Genomic DNA, 19,087 nt, shown 5'->3' on the forward strand with positions numbered 1-19,087 from the left:
ACGTGCTGTTGGTATGTTTGACTACGCCACCCGTGGATTGCGGTCAGTGCGGACCGCCGCTGCCAGGCAGACTGCTGGGGCTGATGATGTATGCTGCTGGGATAGTGTGACTCCCCACGGGAAGAGTGCGGCCCCAGGGCAGTATAATGGAAGATGGGGGTGATGATGTAGGGCGTCCCAGTACCGTTAGTGCTGGAGGAGCAAGGAGCACACAGACAACAGGTTGCAGTCCAGGGTCTTTACTAGAACAGGTAAACTGACCCACAAACAGTCCTGGCTAGGAGGGGACCTGGATGTCTGAGAGCAATTGGGAAATTGGCCCTGGTCAGGGTGAGGGTGTAGGCCTACCGTGCTTTCTGCGCTCCTTCTGGCTATCTCCTCCTTATAGAGTAACAGCCCACGTTTCCGAGCTCTCCGTGTATTCTCGCCTGTATGGCCTGCAACGTGGGTTCCTTTCTGCTCCCGGCCTTGTACGGCTTAGCTGGTCCCTTCTTTTGTGGCAGAGCCTCCGGGCTTCTTAGGCCAAGAAACATACAGTCCCCTGCGGACTGGTTATCTGCTGTAGGACGTGGAATCCTCCCAGCCTCAGACACCAAAGTCTGGTAAATTGAGTTCTTTGTCTGCCAAGACAGGCTCACTTCGCCTCTTGTCTCTGGCTTGTGGCTCTCCTACTGCCACAATTCCTCTTAGGGTGCAATACAACTGTCCCTCTCTGCTCTGGGACACTTCTCAGTGCTGAGACAGGTTGTCCAGTTCTCTCTAACCCTGCCCCCAGTTCCAGCTTTTATAGGGGCAGCCTGCTCCCCCTACTGGCCAGAGACAGGAGGTATTGCATGCTAATGTTCCCCTGACTAGAGAACCTCCCCCTTGCTCTCAGAGACAGCTTTATTACATTTTGTGGCATCCAGGCCAGGGTGACACACATGCACAACAGGGGGTTCTCTTACAGGCACAACAGCGGAAGAAGCAGTGGTGACACCCACTGACACTGGTCGTGGACCCTGGGGTTCGCCCCACAAAGTCGGGTGCTTTGCTGCCATGTGCCTGATCATGCTGGTGGTGGTCAGGCTAGTAGTTTTGTCACCCCTGCTGATGCTGGCATGGCAGGTGGTGCAAATGGCCTTTTTGGGGTTATCAGCAGAGTCTTTAAAAAAATTCCAGACTCTGGAAGACCTACCGGTTGTACTGGCAACGTCTCTCGTGTTGGTGTTACGGGGAACTGTTGCCCGCCTTCTGTGTGCCGCCACCACACTGCTTCTTCCTGCCTGTTGGGGTACTCTGCCTCCCTCCCCCTGTGTGCTGCTGGTCTCGCTCTGCGTGTCCTCCTGCCACGTTGGGTCAGTTACTAGATCATCCACCACCTCCTCCTCTTCCACTTGCGCACCACGATCCTCCTCCTCACTTCCTGGCAATTGTGTCTCATCATTGTCCACCTCTTGTGACAAATTGCCAGCGTTGACTTCCTGTGGCCGTGGCTGTTCAAATATTTGGGCATCGCTACATGGGATCTCCTCTTCCACCACTTCAAGCGGAGCAGGCGAGGGGCACAAATATGGAAATGGACCAGTGAACAGCTCTTCAGAGTGTCCACGTGTGGGATCAGTTGCTGTCTGATGACACTCGGCATGGTGGGAGGAAGGAGCATCAGGGTGAGGAGGAGTATGCGGTTGAGACTCACGGCTACTAACATTTGACCGTGTGGAAGACAGACCGGAGGTGGTGGTGCCCAGGTAACTGGAAGTATTATCTGCTATCCAATTAATAACCTGTTCACACTGATCAGTTCGCAATACTGGTGTTGTAGTGTGCTTCTCTAGTAATTCGGTCAAGAAGTGGGAACGAGAAGATGTGGCTTTTGGATGTGGCACATTTTCACCTTGGCCACGGGCCCGTCCTCTACACGCACCATCACCAGAACGTCCAGTTCCACGTCCCTTGCCAAGCGCCTTGCCCATTGTAAATGAAGTAAAATAGCTTACACTATCAATGGAAAAAGGGTAATAAAAAGGAAACCACAGTTCTATTTCCCTGGCCTACAGCAGACTATTTTCAACAGATATATTTGTGTCTGAACAGTCTGGGAGACACTATTACTGTTTTTTGTTATGTAAAAAAGGCCAAAATCTGGATAATACAGAGATTTGAACCATGGAACTGCAAAACCAAACTTCTAGTTATCTGGCCTACACCAGAATATTTTAAACAGATCTGTTTGTGTCTGAACAGTCAGGGAGACACTATTACTCTTTTTTTATGTAAAAAAGGCCAAAAGCTGGTTAATTCTGAGATTTGAACCGTGGAACTGCAAAACCAAACTTCTAGTTATCTGGCCTACACCAGAATATTTTAAACAGACATATTTGTGTCTGAACAGTCAGGGAGACACTATTACTGTTTTTTTTAATGTAAAAAAGGCGAAAAGCTGGATAATATTGAGATTTGAACCGTGGAACTGCAAAACCAAACTTCTAGTTATCTGGCCTATACCACAATATTTTAAACAGATATGTTTGTGTCTGAACAGTCAGGGAGACACTATTAGTGGTTTTTTTTTGTAAAAAAGGCCAAAAGCTGGATAATACTGAGGTTTGAACCGTGGAACTGCAAAACCAAACTTCTAGTTATCTGGCCTACACCAGAATATTTTAAACACATATATTTGTGTCTGAACATTAATGGAGACACTATTACTGTTTTTTTATGTAAAAAGGCCAAAAGCTGGATAATACTGAGGTTTGAACCGTGGAACTGCAAAACCAAACCTCTAGTTATCGGGCCTGCACCAGAATATTTTAAACAGATATATTTGTGTCTGAACAGTCAGGGAGACACTATTACTGTTTTTTTTATGTAAAAAAGGCCAAAAGCTGGATAATACTGAGATTTGAACCATGGAACTACAAAACCAAACTTCTAGCTATCTGGCCTACACCAGAATATTTTAAACAGATATACACTGTGTGCAGAATTATTAAGCAAGTTGTATTTTAGAGGATTATTTTTATTATTGATCAACAACTATGTTCTCAATCAACCCAAAAGACTCATAAATATCTAAGCTTAATATTTTTGGAAGTTGGAGTGAGCTTTTTTTCGATTTGGCTATCTTAGGAGGATATCTGTTTGTGCAGGTAACTATTACTGTGCAGAATTATTAGGCAACTTAATAAAAACCAAATATAATCCCATCTCACTTGTTTATTTTCACCAGGTAAACCAATATCAGTGCACAAAATTTAGAAATAAACATTTCTGACATGCAAAAACAAAAACAAAAAAAATTAGTGATGAATATAGCCACCTTTCTTTATGATGACACTCATCAGCCTTCCATCCATAGATTCTGTCAGTTGCTTGATCTGTTTTCGATCAACATTGCGTGCAGCAGCCACCACAGCCTCCCAGACACTGCTCCGAGAGGTGTACTGTTTTCCCTCCTTGTAGATCTCACATTTTATGATGGACCACAGGTTCTCTATGGGGTTCAGATCAGGTGAACAAAGGGGCCATGTCATTATTTTTTCTTCTTTTAGACCTTTACTGGCCAGTCACGCTGTGGAGTAGTTGGATGCATGTGATGGAGCATTGTCCTGCCTGAAAATCATGTTTTTCTTGAACGATACCGACTTCTTCCTGTACCACTGCTTGAAGAAGTTGTCTTCCAGAAACTGGCAGTAGGTCTGGGAGTTGAGCTTCACTCCATCCTCAACCCGAAAAGGTCCCACAAGTTCATCTTTGATGATACCAGCCCATACCAGTACCCCACCTCCACTTTGCTGGCGTCTGAGTCAGAGTGGAGCTCTCTGCCCTTTACTGATCCAGCCTCTGGCCCATCCATCTGGCCCATCAAGAGTCACTCTCATTTCATCAGTCCATAAAACCTTTGAAAAATCAGTCTTAAGATATTTCCTGACTCATTCTTGACGTTTTATCTTATGTTTCTTGTTCAAAGGTGGTCGTTTTTCAGCCTTCCTTACCTTGGTCATGTTCCTGAGTATCGCACACCGTGTGCTTTTTGATACTCCAGTAACGTTGCAGCTCTGAAATATGGTTGCGAATGGCATCTTGGCAGCTTCACGCTTGATTTTCCTCAATTCATGGGCAGTTATTTTGCGCCTTTTTTGGCCAACACGCTTCTTGCGACCCTGTTGGCTATTTGCCATGAAATGCTTGATTGTTCGGTGATCACGCTTCAAAAGTTTGGAAATTTCAAGACTGCTGCCTCCCTCTGCAAGACATCTCACAATTTTGGATATTTCAGAGCCCATCAAATCTCTCTTCTGACCCATTTTACCAAAGGAAAGGAAGTTGCCTAATAATTAAGCACACCTTATATAGGGTGTTGATGTCATTAGTCAACACCCCTCCTCATTACAGAGATGCACATCACCAGATTTACTTAATTGGTAGTTGGCTCTCAAGCCTATGCTGCTTGGAGTAGGACAATATGTATAAAAAGTATCAAAGTGATCAAAATACGCATTTGCCTAATAATTCTGCACGCGGTGTATTTGTGTCTGAACAGTCAGGGAGACACTATTACTGTTTTTTTTATGTAAAAAGGGCCAAAAGCTGCATAATACAGAGATTTGAACCGTGGAACTGCAAAACCAAAACTCTAGTTACCTGGCCTACACCAGAATACTTTAAACAGATATGTTTGTGTCTGAACAGTCAGGGAGACACTATTACTGTTTTTTTAATGTAAAGAAGGCCAAAAGCTGGATAATACAGAGACTTGAACCGTGGAACTGCAAAACCAAACTTCTAGTTATCTGGCCTACACCAGAATATTTTAAACAGATATATTTGTGTCTGAACAGTAATGGAGACACTATTACTGTTTTTTTTATGTAAAAAGGCCAAAAGCTATATAATACTGAGGTTTGAACCGTGGAACTGCAAAACCAAACTTCTAGTTATCTGGCCTACACCAGAATATTTTAAACAGATATATTTGTGTCTGAACAGTCAGGGAGACACTATTACTGTTTTTTTATGTAAAAAAGGCCAAAAGCTGGATAATACAGAGATTTGAACCGTGGAACTGCAAAACCAAACTTCTAGTTATCGGGCCTACACCAGAATATTTTAAACAGATATATTTGTGTCTGAACAGTCAGGGAGACACTATTACTGTTTTTTTTTGCAGAAAAAAGGCCAAAAGCTGGATAATGCAGAGATTTGAACCGTGGAACTGCAAAACCACAGTTCTAGTTATCTGGCCTACACCAGAATGTTTTAAACAGATATATTTGTGTCACTCTCCATAAGGAGAAACGCTAACCCTTAGACCTCATTTAATTGGAATCAGCTCTATTAATTTTCTGGATGTGACACTTAATTTGGATTCTGTGAATCAAGTTGTAGTGTCCCCCTATCGCAAAAGTACAGCCACAAATTCCACCTTACTGGCATAGTCATGTCACCAGAAAAATGTAATTAAGAACGTTCCTCTTGGAGAGTTGTATAGGTTCAAAAGGAATTCATCTCTGCAGGAAACGTCTGAAGAAGCTAAAGATGAGGTCCGAGTCAGACTGACAGGAAGGGGTTACTCCAAGTGGATGTTAGACAGAGCTGAAGACATAATCAGCCACAAAGACAGAGCAGAGATGCTAAAAGAAACAGGAGAAAGGAAAAAATGTCACAAATATAGGTCCAATCATATAGATAAAAACCAAGGAGTAGTTTTTTTTACCATATAAAGTCCACACTTCTCAAATATTACTAACATTATTAAAAAAAATTACCTATATTATATCAAGATAAAAAACTAGAGAAAATCCTGACAAATCCTGTGAAATTTATTGCAAAAAAAGCCTCCACTTTAGGAGATATTCTGTCTCCAGCCTCTATCTCAATGATAACAATAATAAAAAGGAGAATTGGCTCCGTACTAGAGGGTCCTACAAGTGCGGGCTCAATATATGCACCTGCTGCAAGTATATGAAGAATACTAAAACATCTGTCTCTTGTGCAAATAAAAAACTGCAACACAAGCAGCGTGGTGTATACTGTGCGATGCGGTCTGTGTGACCTCCAATATGTTGGCTTTACAGGGGGGCCGCTGAAAATCAGGATAAGACGTCACCTCTCAGACGCCATCAGCAAAGTCATTAATAAAAGTCCAGCAATTTCCAAACATTTTATTAATAGCCATGGAGGTGATGTGTCTTCTTTTGAAGTGTCAGGCATAAAAAGGGTTAAAATCCCATCCAGCGGTGGTGATATCAAAAGAAAACTAATAAGCGGGAAACCTGGTGGATCTACCAGCTGAACACTAGGGGGCACCACATGGTATCAATATCAGACAGGATCTGATTTACCATTATGAATAGAGATATGCATATTTGATGTAATGTGTGTTTTCAGTCTGTAAGGGGTTAATCCCCGCCAGGTTTCTCTGCACAGGTGTTCCCATCTAGTGGCCGGATCTGGTGAGTGGGGACTGTATGGTGAACTAGTGTAAAATGTTCAGTCTGCCATCAGATCCTTGTCAATGATTGAGACGCACTGCTTTGCGTCGAAACGCGCATGTTTTTAATGTCTGGACTGTGACTTAATGGATTTTATACCATTTGAAGTTATGAAATCAATGAAGAATGGATTTTTAATGGACTTAAAGCGCTGGACTTATTCTTTTCTAAGACTTTGTATGTTCCCCCCTTGTTTGCGTGGGTTTCCTCCTCAGTAAAAAAGCAGCCATAGAGAGTCCGGGAACCTTCCCACACACTTTTCTTAGCCAGGACTGCTTCTCGGCAGGGTTGGACGGTCCCACCAGAGAATCCTCTGGTGTGCCTTGGCTTCTACCTCAGGAGAGTTCATGATGGCGCTAACTTTGCAGCTGCTATGGGGCTCTTGAGCGGGGGAGAAAGGTGAGCCCTCAGAATCAAATCCTCTGGTGGGCACAATATTTTTCAATCTGAAACAGCATCTCAGTGTGAGTTGTATTTCACCACAGCCATATTCTTTAGCTCGGTGAAAGGACTGGCACAGAGGGAAACCGTATCTACTCCGGCTATCATTTCTCCGTCACCAGGTTCCGCCCATTGTCACACACGACCATGCCTGGCTGTACAGTCATGGCCAAAAGTATTGAGAATGAGACAAATAGTAATTTTTCCAAAGTTTACTGCTTCATTTTTTGTAATGGCAATTTGCATATACTCCTGAATGTCAAAGAGTGATCAGCTTAACAGCAATTACTGTACTTGCAAAGTCAATATTTGCCCAGAAAATGAACTTTAACCCCCAAAACACATTTCAACATAATTGCAGTCCTGCCTTAAAAGGAGCAGCTAACATCGTTTTAGTGATTGATCCATTAACACAGGTGTGGGTGTTGATGAGGACAGGGCTGGCGATCAATCCGTCATGATTAAGTATGAATGACATCACTGGACACTTTAAAAGGAGGCTGGTTCTTGGTATCATTGTTTCTCTTCAGTTAACCATGGTTATCTCTAAAGAAACACGTGCAGCCATCATTGCACTGCACAAAAATGGCCTAACAGGGAAGAGTATCGCAGCTACAACGATTGCACCTCAGTCAACAATCTATTGCATCATCAAGAACTTCAAGGAGAGAGCTTCCATTGTTGTCAAAAAGGCTCCAGGGCGCCCAAGAAAGACCAGCAAGCGCCAGGACCGTATCTTAAAACTGTTTCAGCTGCGGGATCGGACTACCAGCAGTGCCGAGCTTGCTCAGGAATGGCAGCAGGCTGGTGTGAGTGCTTCTGCATGCACTGTGAGGCGGAGACTCTTTGAGCAAGGGCTGGTTTCAAGGAGGGCAGCAAAGAAGCCACTTCTCTCCAGAAAAAACATCAGGGACCGACTGATATTCTGCAAAAGGTACAGGGAGTGGACTGCTGAGGACTGGGGCAAAGTCATTTTCTCTGATGAATCCCCTTTTCGATTGTTTGGGACATCTGGAAAACAGCTTATTCGGAGAAGAAGAGGTGAGCGCTACCACCAGTCTTGTCTCATGCCAACTGTAAAGCATCCTGAAACCATTCATGTGTGGGGTTACTTCTCAGCCAAGGGAATCGGCTCACTCACAGTCTTGCCTAAAAACACAGCCATGAATAAAGAATGGTACCAGAATGTCCTCCAAGAGCAACTTCTCCCAACCGTCCAAGAGCAGTTTGGCGCCCAACAATGCCTTTTCCAGCATGATGGAGCACCTTGCCATAAAGCAAAGGTGATAACTAAATGGCTCATGGAACAAAACATAGAGATTTTGGGTCCATGGCCTGGAAACTCCCCAGATCTTAATCCCATTGAGAACTTGTGGTCAATCATCAAGAGACGGGTGGACAAACAAAAACCAACAAATTCTGGCAAAATGCAAGTATTGATTATGCAAGAATGGACTGCTATCAGTCAGGATTTGGTCCAAAAGTTGATTGAGAGCATGCCAGGGAGAATTACAGAGGTCTTGAAGAAGAAGGGGCAACACTGAAAATATTGACTTGCTGCATTAACTCATTCTAACTGTCAATATAACCTATTGGTACTCATAATATGATTGCAATTATATTTCTGTATGTGATATAAACATCAGACAAACACTAATAAAAACCAGAGGCCAGCAGATCATGTGAAAATATAATTTTGGTGTCATTCTCAAAACTTTTGGCCATGACTGTATGTTCAGCAGTGAGAGACACAGATCAGGCTGCTGTGTTACAGCTTTCAACAACTCAGCAGCACTGAGCGGTTTGTCAATTAAGCATTAAGCATGTTATCTTCAGCACAGCCTGTTGCCACTTGGCCAAGGCAGTGCTGCAGTGCTGTCAGCTTGTGACTGATGTGGTCATTTCGGAGATGGAGGTGCAGGAGCTGAACAATGTGATTACATTGTTGTTAAATTGGTGACGCTGTTTTTTTATACTAAAGAAAGATCCTATTGTTTTGTTTTTTTAAGACAAATGCATTCACTGGGAAATGTTATTTTAACATTTTACAACCTTATCTGGCCATGTGGTGTGTGACACATCATCAGACACTTCCTGTTTTACTTATGATGGAGGGACTCTGAAAGTCATAAAGCCTATTTTTATAGGGACATCAGACGGCCCTTACTATTCTTAAAAGGCCAGCAGTCGACCCTAGCTGTTGTTAGAGAGCCATCAGCCGGCTATGCTTTGTTGTTCCCATTATTAACAAGTGGGTCTCCTATACTGTTATTGCGTATCCAGTGACTGCAAGGGCTGCCAAAAATTTGTACGCAACCCAATACCCCTTTGAAGAGATTATAGAGGAGGGTCTCAGTAAAATAAATGTTCCCATTATAAAGAAGCAGGTCTCCTATAAGTGGTGATGCCCATGCCAAGACTGCAAGGGCTGCCAAAATTTGGGAAAAACCCCACTAAGAATTTAAAGACACATAGAGCAGGGCCACAGTAACAAGTACGACATGTTCCCATTAGAAAGGAGAGGGTCTACTATACAGTTATAGGGTATGCAGGAGTCCAACGGCTGACAATTTTAGGAAAAACCCCACTAAGAATTTAAAGACACACAGAGCAGGGCCACAGTAACAAGGTACGACATGTTCCCATTAGAAAGGAGAGGGTCTGCTATACAGTTATAGGGTATGCAGTAAGTTCAACGGCTGACAATTTTAGGAAAAACCCCACTAAGAATTTAAAGACACATAGAGCAGGGCCACAGTAACGACAAATTCCCATTAGAAAGGAGAGAGTCTCCCATAGTGTTGGCCTATGCAGTGAATGCAAGGGCTGCCAAAAATTTGGAGACACTTCAATGCCCCTTGGAAGAGATGTGGAGGAGGGCCTCATAAAAAAATGTTCCCATTAGAAAGGAGTGGGCCTCCTTAACTTGTAATACCCATGCACTAAGTGTATCGACTGACAAACATTTACCCCTGGGGGGTATACATGAACATACTGTATCAAATTTTTTTTTTATGGGCATCATAAACACCCTTTAAAAAAATTAGGTGGGTGTTGCATCACGGACCACGGTCACCCTGGTGATTTGGTGGTGGAGGATGAGGAGAAGGAGGAGGACAAGAGCAAATAGCCAAAATCAGGAAGCGTATACCCATGTGTCGGTGTGAAAATGTGCATGGGAATACACCTCCCAAGGAAAGACACTGGATTTGAGTTTATGTTGCGCTGCTATCATTCGGTGGTGTTGAGAAGTCTGGCCCAATCCAGCCCTTATTCATTTTTATAAGAGTCAGCTCAGTTGACAGGTGGATGCGCTTATCAGTTATAATTCCACCAGCGGCACTAAAAACCAGCTCTGATAATACGCTGGCGGTAGGGCAGGCCAGGACCTCCAAGGCGTAGAGAGCCAGTTCATTCCACGTATCCAGCTTGGATACCCAATAATTATAAGGCACAGCGGAATCACGGAGGACGTTGGTACGGTTGGCAAGGTACTCCCTCAGCATCTTCCCAAACTTTGCACTCCTTGTGAGAGTACCCCACGCCTCAGGGCCTGTCAGATGGGAGAGTCTGAGAAAACTCTCCCAGAACTTTGACAGTGTTCCTCTGCTGGATCGAAGTTGAGTCTCTCTCGCCTGTGCTCCTTGGTTGTCCAACGAAGTGTGCCCTCTGCCACCAGCGTTTTCAGATGGGATTTTTTTTAATAATTTCGCAACAAGGGCCTTCTGGTTCAACCCCATTTTTGTAGACCTGTCCACCTCAGGAATAAGAGATATAAAGTTCTCCTTGTAGCGTGGGTCTAGAAGTGTCACCAACCAGTAATCGCTGTCACCCAAAATATTGAGAACGCGAGGGTCTTGGGAAAGGCAGCGTAACATAAACTCAGCCATGCGTGCCAGACTACTAACAGGTAAGACTTCTGTGTCCTCACCAAGAGAATGACTGACCATGCTATCCTCCTCCTCCTCCTATCTGTCCTCTGGCTATCCACACTGAACAGACGGTATGACAGCTGTGCAGGTAGTACCGTCTATAGTGAATTAAACTAGCTCCTGTCCTTCCTCCTCCTTCTCCTCTTCCTCATTGTCACCCAATCCACGTTGGGATGAGAGGAGGCTTGGCTGTGTGTAATCACCCTGTATGGTTCCTTGCTTCATATCATCGTGCTCCGCCTGCAATGCATCCTCTTTGATTGTGAGCAGAGAGCATTTCAGAAGACAGAGAAGGGGGTGGTGATGCTAATTATGGCACCATCGCCACTCACCATCTTGGTGGAGTCCTCAAAGTTTTGGAGGATAGTACATATGTCTGACATCCATGTCCACTCCTGAGGTCTTATGTGTGGAGTCTGAACTGAATACCGACGGCCTTGTTGATGCTGGTACTCACCAACTGCCCTCTTCTGCTCACAAATCCTTCCCAACATCTGCAGTGTAGAGTTCCAATGCGTGGGGACATCACACACCAGTCTGTGAGCCAGAAGCTGCAAACGCTGCCGAAACATTGCAAGGGCTGCGGAAGCTGTAGCTGACTTTCTAAAATGGGCACACAGGCGGCGTACTTTAACAAGCAGATCCGGCAGCTCCGGGTAGGATTTGAGAAACCGCTGAACCACGAGGTTAAGCACATGGGCCAGGCATGGTACGTGTGTGAGCTCGCCTCGCCTCAGAGCCGCCACCAGGTTCCAGCCATTGTCACACACGACCATGTCTGGCTGTAGGTTCAGCGGTGTGAGCCACAGATCTGCCTGCTCTTTCAGAGCTGTCCACAACTCTTCAGCATTGTGTGTTTTTTCACCTAAGCACATTAGCTTCAGCACAGCCTGTTGCCGCTTGGCCGAGGCAGTGCTGCAGTGCTTCCAGCTTGTGACTGATGTGGTCATTTCGGAGATGGAGGCTGAAGAGAAGGAGGAGGAGGATGAGGTGCAGAAGCTGTAGACCATGGGGGCAACCCTGATTGACCTAGGGCCCACAATCCTTGGCATCGGAGGACGTGTTCCGTCCCAAGGTCTGACTGGGTCCCGGCTTCCACTATGTTAACCCAGTGTGCCATCAGCGAGATGTACCATCCCTGCCCACAAGCACTTGTTCACGTGTCCGTGGTTAGGTGGACTTTACTGGTAACTGCGTTGTTGAGAGCACGGCTAATGTTTTGGGACACGTGCTTGGGTAATGCGGGGACGGCACACCGGGAGAAATAGTGGCTGCTGGGGACCGAGTACCGAGGGACGGCCGCCACCATCAGGCTGCGGAATTCTTCCGTCTCCACGAGCCTTAAAGGCAACATTTCGAGCGCAAGCAGTCAGGAAATGTGAGAATTTAGTAGTGTGGCTTGTGGGGCATTGACTGCATATTTGCGCTTGCGTTCCAAGGACTGGGGTATGGACAACTGAACGCTACGCTGGGACAAGGACATGGACGTGCTTCCTGATGCTGCTACTTGAGAGTGTGCAACGACAGGTGCAGGGCAGGAGGCATCTTCACATGCACCATGGACAGGGGATTGGCTTGCATGCACAACAGCGGAAGAAGCAATGCTGCCACCTGCAGACACTGTTCCTGGACCCTGGGGTTCGGCCCACAAAGTCGGGTGCTTTGCTGCCATGTGCCTGATTATGCTGTTGGTGGTCAGGCTGGTCGTTTTGCCACCCCGGCTGATAATGGCCTGGCAGATGGTGCAAATGGCCTTTTTGGGGTTATCGACAGAGTCTTTAAAAAACAACTAGACTCGGGAAGACCCAACAGTTGTACTGGCAACTTCCTTCGTGTTGGTGTTACGGGGAATGGTTGCGTGCCTTCTGTCTGCGGCCACCACACTGCTTCTTCCTGCCTGTTGGGGTGCTCTTCCTCCCTACCCCTGTGTGCTGCTGTCCTCGCTCTGCATGTCCTCCTGACAGGTTGGGTCAGTTACTATATCGTCCACCACCTCGTCTTCCACTTCCGCACCCTGGTCCTCCTCCTGACTTTCTGACAATTGTGTCTCATTATTGTCCACCTCTTGTGACACTTTCCTACTGTCGCCTTCGTGTGACCGTGGCTGGTCAAATATTTGGGCATCGCTACACGCGATCTCCTCTTGCCCCACTTCAAGAGGACCGCGCGAGAGGCCCGAATCTATAAATGGATAAGTGAACAGCTCTTCAGAGTGTCCAAGTGTGGGATCAGTTGTCTCTGGGTACTCGGCATGGTGGGAGGAAGGAGGATCAGGGTGAGGAATATGCGGTCCAGACTCACGGCTACTGAGACTTGACCGTGTGGAAGACAGGGTGGTGGTGGTGGCTAAGTGACTGGAAGCATTATCCGCTATCCAACCAACAACCTTTTGAGACTGCTCTGGGTTCAATAGTGGTGTGCTGCGGTCCCCTAGAAATTGGGACAAGAAGATCAGGCGAAAAGATGTGGGTGTTTGTTGTGGCACAATTTCGGTTTGCCCACGGCCTTATCCTTGGCCTCTGCATGCACCATCACCATCACGTCCAGTTCCCTGTCCCTTGCCACGTGCCTTGCCCATTTTAAATAGAGGACAGTATCTTCCATGCTCACTACAAATGACTGAGTTTGGAGCGAACTTATATGTGATCCATGTGATGGAGAAAACACAGTATTAAATACCTGGCCTGTAGGAGCCAGAACTCATAATGGTCTGTAGAGCATCAAATACTTATTTCTCACTGTAAAATGCAAAAAAATTTATCTAATTTATACAATGTGATTTTCTTGATTTTTTTTTTTTGATATTTTATCTCTAAATGTAAAATTAACCTACCATTAAAATTATAGACTGTTCATGTCTTTGTCAGTGGGCAAACCTACAAAAACAGCAAGGGATCAAACACTTATTTCTCCCACTATATCTATCTATCTATCTATCTATCTATCTATCTATCTATCTATCTATCTATCTATCTATCTATAATGTGTGTGTGTATATATATTTGCAGCACAGTATTTTACTGAGAAGCGTAGAAGTAGATATTGCCGCTGCGGCTGTGTATGTTTCTATGCTGGATTGATGGATCCTACGTGAGGTCACACCCATAGTGGGATGGCTCGGTCTGACTAATACCTGCTGGTCTTTATATCTCAGCTTTCATTTAGTTCCAGAGACAACTTGCAGTCAGGATTTCTGCCAATGATCATGGCTCGCTCAGCCTCAACACTCTTGAGGACCTTATATAGCCGACTTCATGGTCCCATATGTTGTAAGAGTTATACAACAACCCAGCAGGCACTATCCAAGAACTACACAAGGAGCTTCACTACTTCTGCCAAATGTCAGGATGCAAAGTCCAACCCTGGGTAAGACTCTTCAGTAATGATTGGGAAAACTTTTCTGGATGCATTTGTAGCATTCCCCTTTGTGTTACTACTTCTGCTGAATGCCAAGATGCAAAGTCCAAAACTGGGTAAGCCTATGTGCCCACGTTGCATTTATGAAGCAGAAAATTTCTGCTGCATAAATGCAAGTCCTCTCCCGGAAAAACGCATGCGGAATTCCGCACGCGTTTATCGCGCGTTTATCACGCGTTTTCCACATGCGGAATTGCCTTGCGTTTTTTATGCATTGGACAAAGGCAATTCCGCTTGCGGAAACGCAAAATTAAATGACATGCTGCGGATTTTTGAACGCGGCATAAACGCTGCGGAAAAATCCGCAGCATGTGCATAGAACTTGCGGAATCCCATTGGGGAACATGGGGTGCGGATATACATGCGTTTTTCAAGCGTTTACGCTGCGGAAATTCCGCAGCATATACGCTTGAAAAATGCTACGTGGGCACACAGCCTAAGAATCAATATTGCAATGACTTGGAAAAAAGTGCAGGAGAATTTGTGTCCCCCCCTCGGCTTTTTCTTTTTCAGCTCGTTATATATAACTATGGTTTTGTGCTCTTTTCAGTACGATATATTAAGACAAACATTTCTGTATTTTTCTTCTAAGGTTAAGTTACATAATACAGATGATATCTTTACACACTGCACGGCAGAAGGGATTTTTAGTATTATGGAAGTTTTTGAAAGAGACAAAAATGGATCCAAGGAAGTGATGAAGGATAACTATGTCAGTTTATAAAATCCCTGCCCCTGTCATACTAAATGGCATTAAATTTACTAACTATTTCTATATTCTGTAATGGATAGTGTTGGAAAATTGCTTATAAAAACAAGCACTTCCATTGTTTGGCCTTCCGAGATCGCGCAGATGTCTTCCGATATCTGAGCAGAACAGGACAGAACAGGAGAATCCTAATGTTTGATGAGGTCAGATGTTGGATCAGAAAGGGTTTAAGTTCCCCTCCGTGCCCCTGATAATTACAATTATATGTTGTATTGCTTATGGTTGATGTCTAGCAGAAGTAGGCAAACATGAGCAGTGCAGGCTGTCACATCTGTATCTGAACATGCTGCAGCCCCTGCCCTAGTCATGTGAGGACGGCTGTGTGTGACAGCTTATCTGTTAGACTGCTGACAATAGTTGTCCCTTTCTCGCTCACCTGTGTTTTTCTGCACTAAGCTGGTATGTAATAAGCTCTCTGCTGGGAGCCATGGGACAGGCTCCTTCTGTATGGACCCAGCAGACTGACTCCAGCTGACAGCTATTTAGTTCAGCTAAGACCTGGTCACTCTGATCCAATGCTATTCCTGTGTGCTATTTTGCAGGGCCGGCATCAACATCTGGCGCAACCGGGCAAGTGCCAGGGCCCTGGACTATCAGGTGGGCCCACTCGCCGTTGGGGCCCGGGCCGCTCTCCCAGCATCTGTGCAGGACCGCCGGCACTTGATTGCTGTCACTTTACCAGACATGGTCATGTGCAGTGCACTGTGCAGCTGTGTCTGGTAGTAATGACATGGCAGGGGCGACACTGTGCCTTTAATTGTGCTTGTGTGTCGCCCTTGCCACGTCATTACTAGCAGACACTGCCGCACAGCGCACTGCGCGTCGCCATGTCTGAAGTCCCGGCAATCAAGCTGCGCCAGAAATCCTGCACAGCTGCTGGGGGAGCGGCCCGGGCCCCGACGGCGAGTGGGCCCCCCTGATGGTTCAAGGCCATGTCTATGACGGCCATCAAACACACACTGGCAGCCCCGCAATGCCACATGCCTGAGGAGCTGGACGGGACACAGGCCGGGGGCAGGTGAATGAGGCTTTTTGCCAGCTTCCCCAATCCCCATATTAAAAATATTTCTAATGTGTCTGTGTGTGTGCATGTATGATGTGAATATCTGTGTACGTCAGTGTATATGACTGTGTATATATATTTACAGTGGGTACGTTAAGTATTCAGACCTCTTTACATTTTTCACTCTGTTTCATTGCAGCCATTTGGTAAATTCTAAAAAGTTATTTTTTTTCTCATTAATGTACACTCTGCACCCCATCTTGACTGAAAAAAAACAGAAATGTAGAAATTTTTGCAAATTTATTAAAAAAGAAAAACTGAAATCTCACATGGTCATAAGTATTCAGACCCTTTGCTCAGACACTCATGTTTAAGTCACATGCTGTCCATTTCCTTGTGATCCTCATTGAGATGGTTCTACTCTGTCTGCGTAGTGTGTGTGCGCATGTCTGTGTACTTTGTGTGTGCATATCTGCATACCGTATGTGCATGTCTGCGTACAGTGTGTGTGTGTGCGCATGTCTGTGTACTGTATGTGTGTGTATGTCTGCATACTGTGTGTGTGCATGTCTGTGTACTGTGTTTGTGCATGTCTGCGTTCTGTGTGTGTGCGTGTCTGCGTTCTGTGTGTGTGCGTGTCTGCGTTCTGTGTGTGTGCGTGTCTGCATTCTGTGTGTGTGCACGTTTGCGTACTGTGTTTGTGTGCATGTCTGCGTATTGTGTGTGCATGTCTGTGTACCGTGTGTGTGCATGTCTGTGCACTGTGTGTGTGCATGTCTGCATACTGTGTGCGCGCATGTCTGCATACTGTGTGTGTGCATGTCTGCGTACCGTGTGTGTGTGCATGTCTGCATACTGTGTGGGCGCATGTCTGCATACTGTGTGTGCATGTCTGCGTACGTGTGTATGCATGTCTGCGTACGTGTGTATGCATGTCTGCGTACTGTGTGTTTGTGTACTGTGTGTACATGTCTGCATACCGTGTGTGTGCGCATGTCTGCATACCATGTGTGTGCGTATGTGCATGTCTGCGTTCTGTGTGTGTGCATGTCTGCGTTCTGTGTGTGTGCATGTCTGCGTTCTGTGTGTGCGCATGTCTGCATACTGTGTGTGTATGCATGTCTGGGTACCGTGTGTGGGTGCATGTCTGCTTACTGTGTGTGTGTATGTATGTCTGCGTACAGTGTGTGTGCATGTCTGTGTACTGCGTGTAGGTGCATGTTTTGGCCTGCAGTACAACTGTCACTGCCACTGTCCAAACTGCCAATCAAGCAGGCGTGCCTTCCCTTAAGCAATCTGGAAAACGGATGGCTTGGGACCAGTGTACTCCTGAACAGAAAATGTGGGACCAACCTTTTGCACAACCTTTTGTATAACGTCAACAATGTGCTGTCAAACAAATATTTTAGAACTGGAATGTGGCTGTTAAATAAAAAAAACAAATTGCATAAAGGCCAATGTAGCGCGGTGCGGGGTGGAAGCCGCAAGACGAGGCACTCGTCTGCCTTTACGCTCTGGAGTAGTATATGAAAATGTGGGTCCTGGCTGTGTGTGGACTTGTGCACGCCCGGGCAGGCCATATGTAGCCAGTGTTGTGGGCTCTCCAGGACCATAGGTTCCACAGTTCAATTAGCGAGTCCGCCTTTCAAAAATAAAGTCTTTACTGAACAGTAACTTGGTAAGGGATATATAAAAGGATAGTGGATACAAAGTCATATAGACGTTTCTTCTACAGTACGAAGCATTCTCTTTCAAGCAGTATCCTCCTTCTGTGGTCTACTCCGGGGCCAGTGAACCACAGTGTTTTGTCCTACTTCACCACAACCCAGCTTTAACGCTACAGTCCTGATCAGCAAGTCTCCTTACTTGCTCAGCAGTTCGGCATCCTATTTCTTCCACTACTGGCGACATGTCCTTACCACTCGGGACCCTCACTAGTCCCACGTACTCAGTCCTGTTTTGGGCCTTTAACTTCTGCTTTATAAGCTCTGGGGTTCGTGATTCAACGTCTTCTCCAAAGATTCTTCTCCAGAAGGCCACTCTGTTTCATCGGTAACTTCTCATCAAAATCTTGCTATCCCTAGCCTTTGGTTTCCTGTTACTATGGATCACCCATTAGGCATCACTAATGACTTTGCACGCCAAACTCGAACTGACCAACTATCAGGAAGCAGTCACTTGCCCTAATACTAACCCCACCCTTGTAGGCTAGTCCCAAACAACTTCACTACCTATGCTACAGTCCACTATCTACATCTTACATTATACTGTAAGGTGGCTAATGGTCGTGTAGTCGATGGGAGGTGTCACAGAGATGGCTGGTCTCTGTGATGTAGCCCGGAGTGTTTTCTCTAGTGCACATAAGTACTAAGAGGATCGCTATTGCACCTGGGACCAGGTTACGGGGAGCTGAGAGAGCTGGGTGGGTCTAGCTACCCACATACCTCACCTCTGGGTGTGGTTACCAGCCTATATAATGGAGGCTGTTATTTGGGACATGGTCTGTGTGTTTGGAGGGAGAAGACCTCCTGTGTATGTTTGTCTTCTGACCGAGCCAGGATACTGGACGCTACCCTGCCTGTGTGCCACACAGGCCTGGCTGAGCAGAGACCTGCTAAGGACATTTTTCTTTGTTTGCCTGATCTAATGGCGGTTTGCTGTTCTGTTTGGCTTCTGGGTTTATGATGTAATAAACCCACATGAACTTTTAAAGGAACAATCCTCCTGTCTTCCTACCATAGCACCCAAATGAGTAAAACCCCTACAATACTGTACATTACAATTCACACTACACAATATATACAAAAGACGCACGACATAACACACACAACGCGATTGGCGTCTTCAGGAGCAGGAACGCGATAGCACAGTCCACCACCCTTACACCAACAGCATTTTTTCAGGAGAGTTTAGTCCCTTAATGGCCTTGTAGTGCTTTTACTTTGATCATTGAAGGCCTTTATTCCTCAGCACCCCTTTTTTATGGAGCTGAGGAATGAGTGAATAGTGCCACCCAGCGGGTGCAGGTTGAGCTGGAGTAAGCTGGCAC

At 45.7% G+C, this 19,087-nt stretch overlaps 1 protein-coding gene across 1 annotated transcript in view; it reads left to right on the plus strand.

Annotated features, from left to right (window-relative positions):
- The first annotated feature begins 13,976 nt into the window (after positions 1–13,976).
- LOC141153066 (adrenodoxin-like) overlaps positions 13,977–19,087 on the plus strand; it is a 68,027-nt gene continuing 62,916 nt past the window's right edge. Inside the window, exon 1 of the mRNA XM_073637741.1 lies at positions 13,977–14,215. Coding sequence (XP_073493842.1) covers positions 14,049–14,215 — 167 coding nt within the window. The 5' untranslated portion in view covers positions 13,977–14,048. The remainder of the gene's footprint in view (positions 14,216–19,087) is intronic.

Source organism: Phyllobates terribilis, unplaced genomic scaffold, assembly GCF_046119375.1.
Source record: "Phyllobates terribilis strain yellow unplaced genomic scaffold, ASM4611937v1 Scaffold_7__3_contigs__length_470593459, whole genome shotgun sequence".
In the NCBI taxonomy this organism is placed as follows: domain Eukaryota; kingdom Metazoa; phylum Chordata; class Amphibia; order Anura; family Dendrobatidae; genus Phyllobates; species Phyllobates terribilis.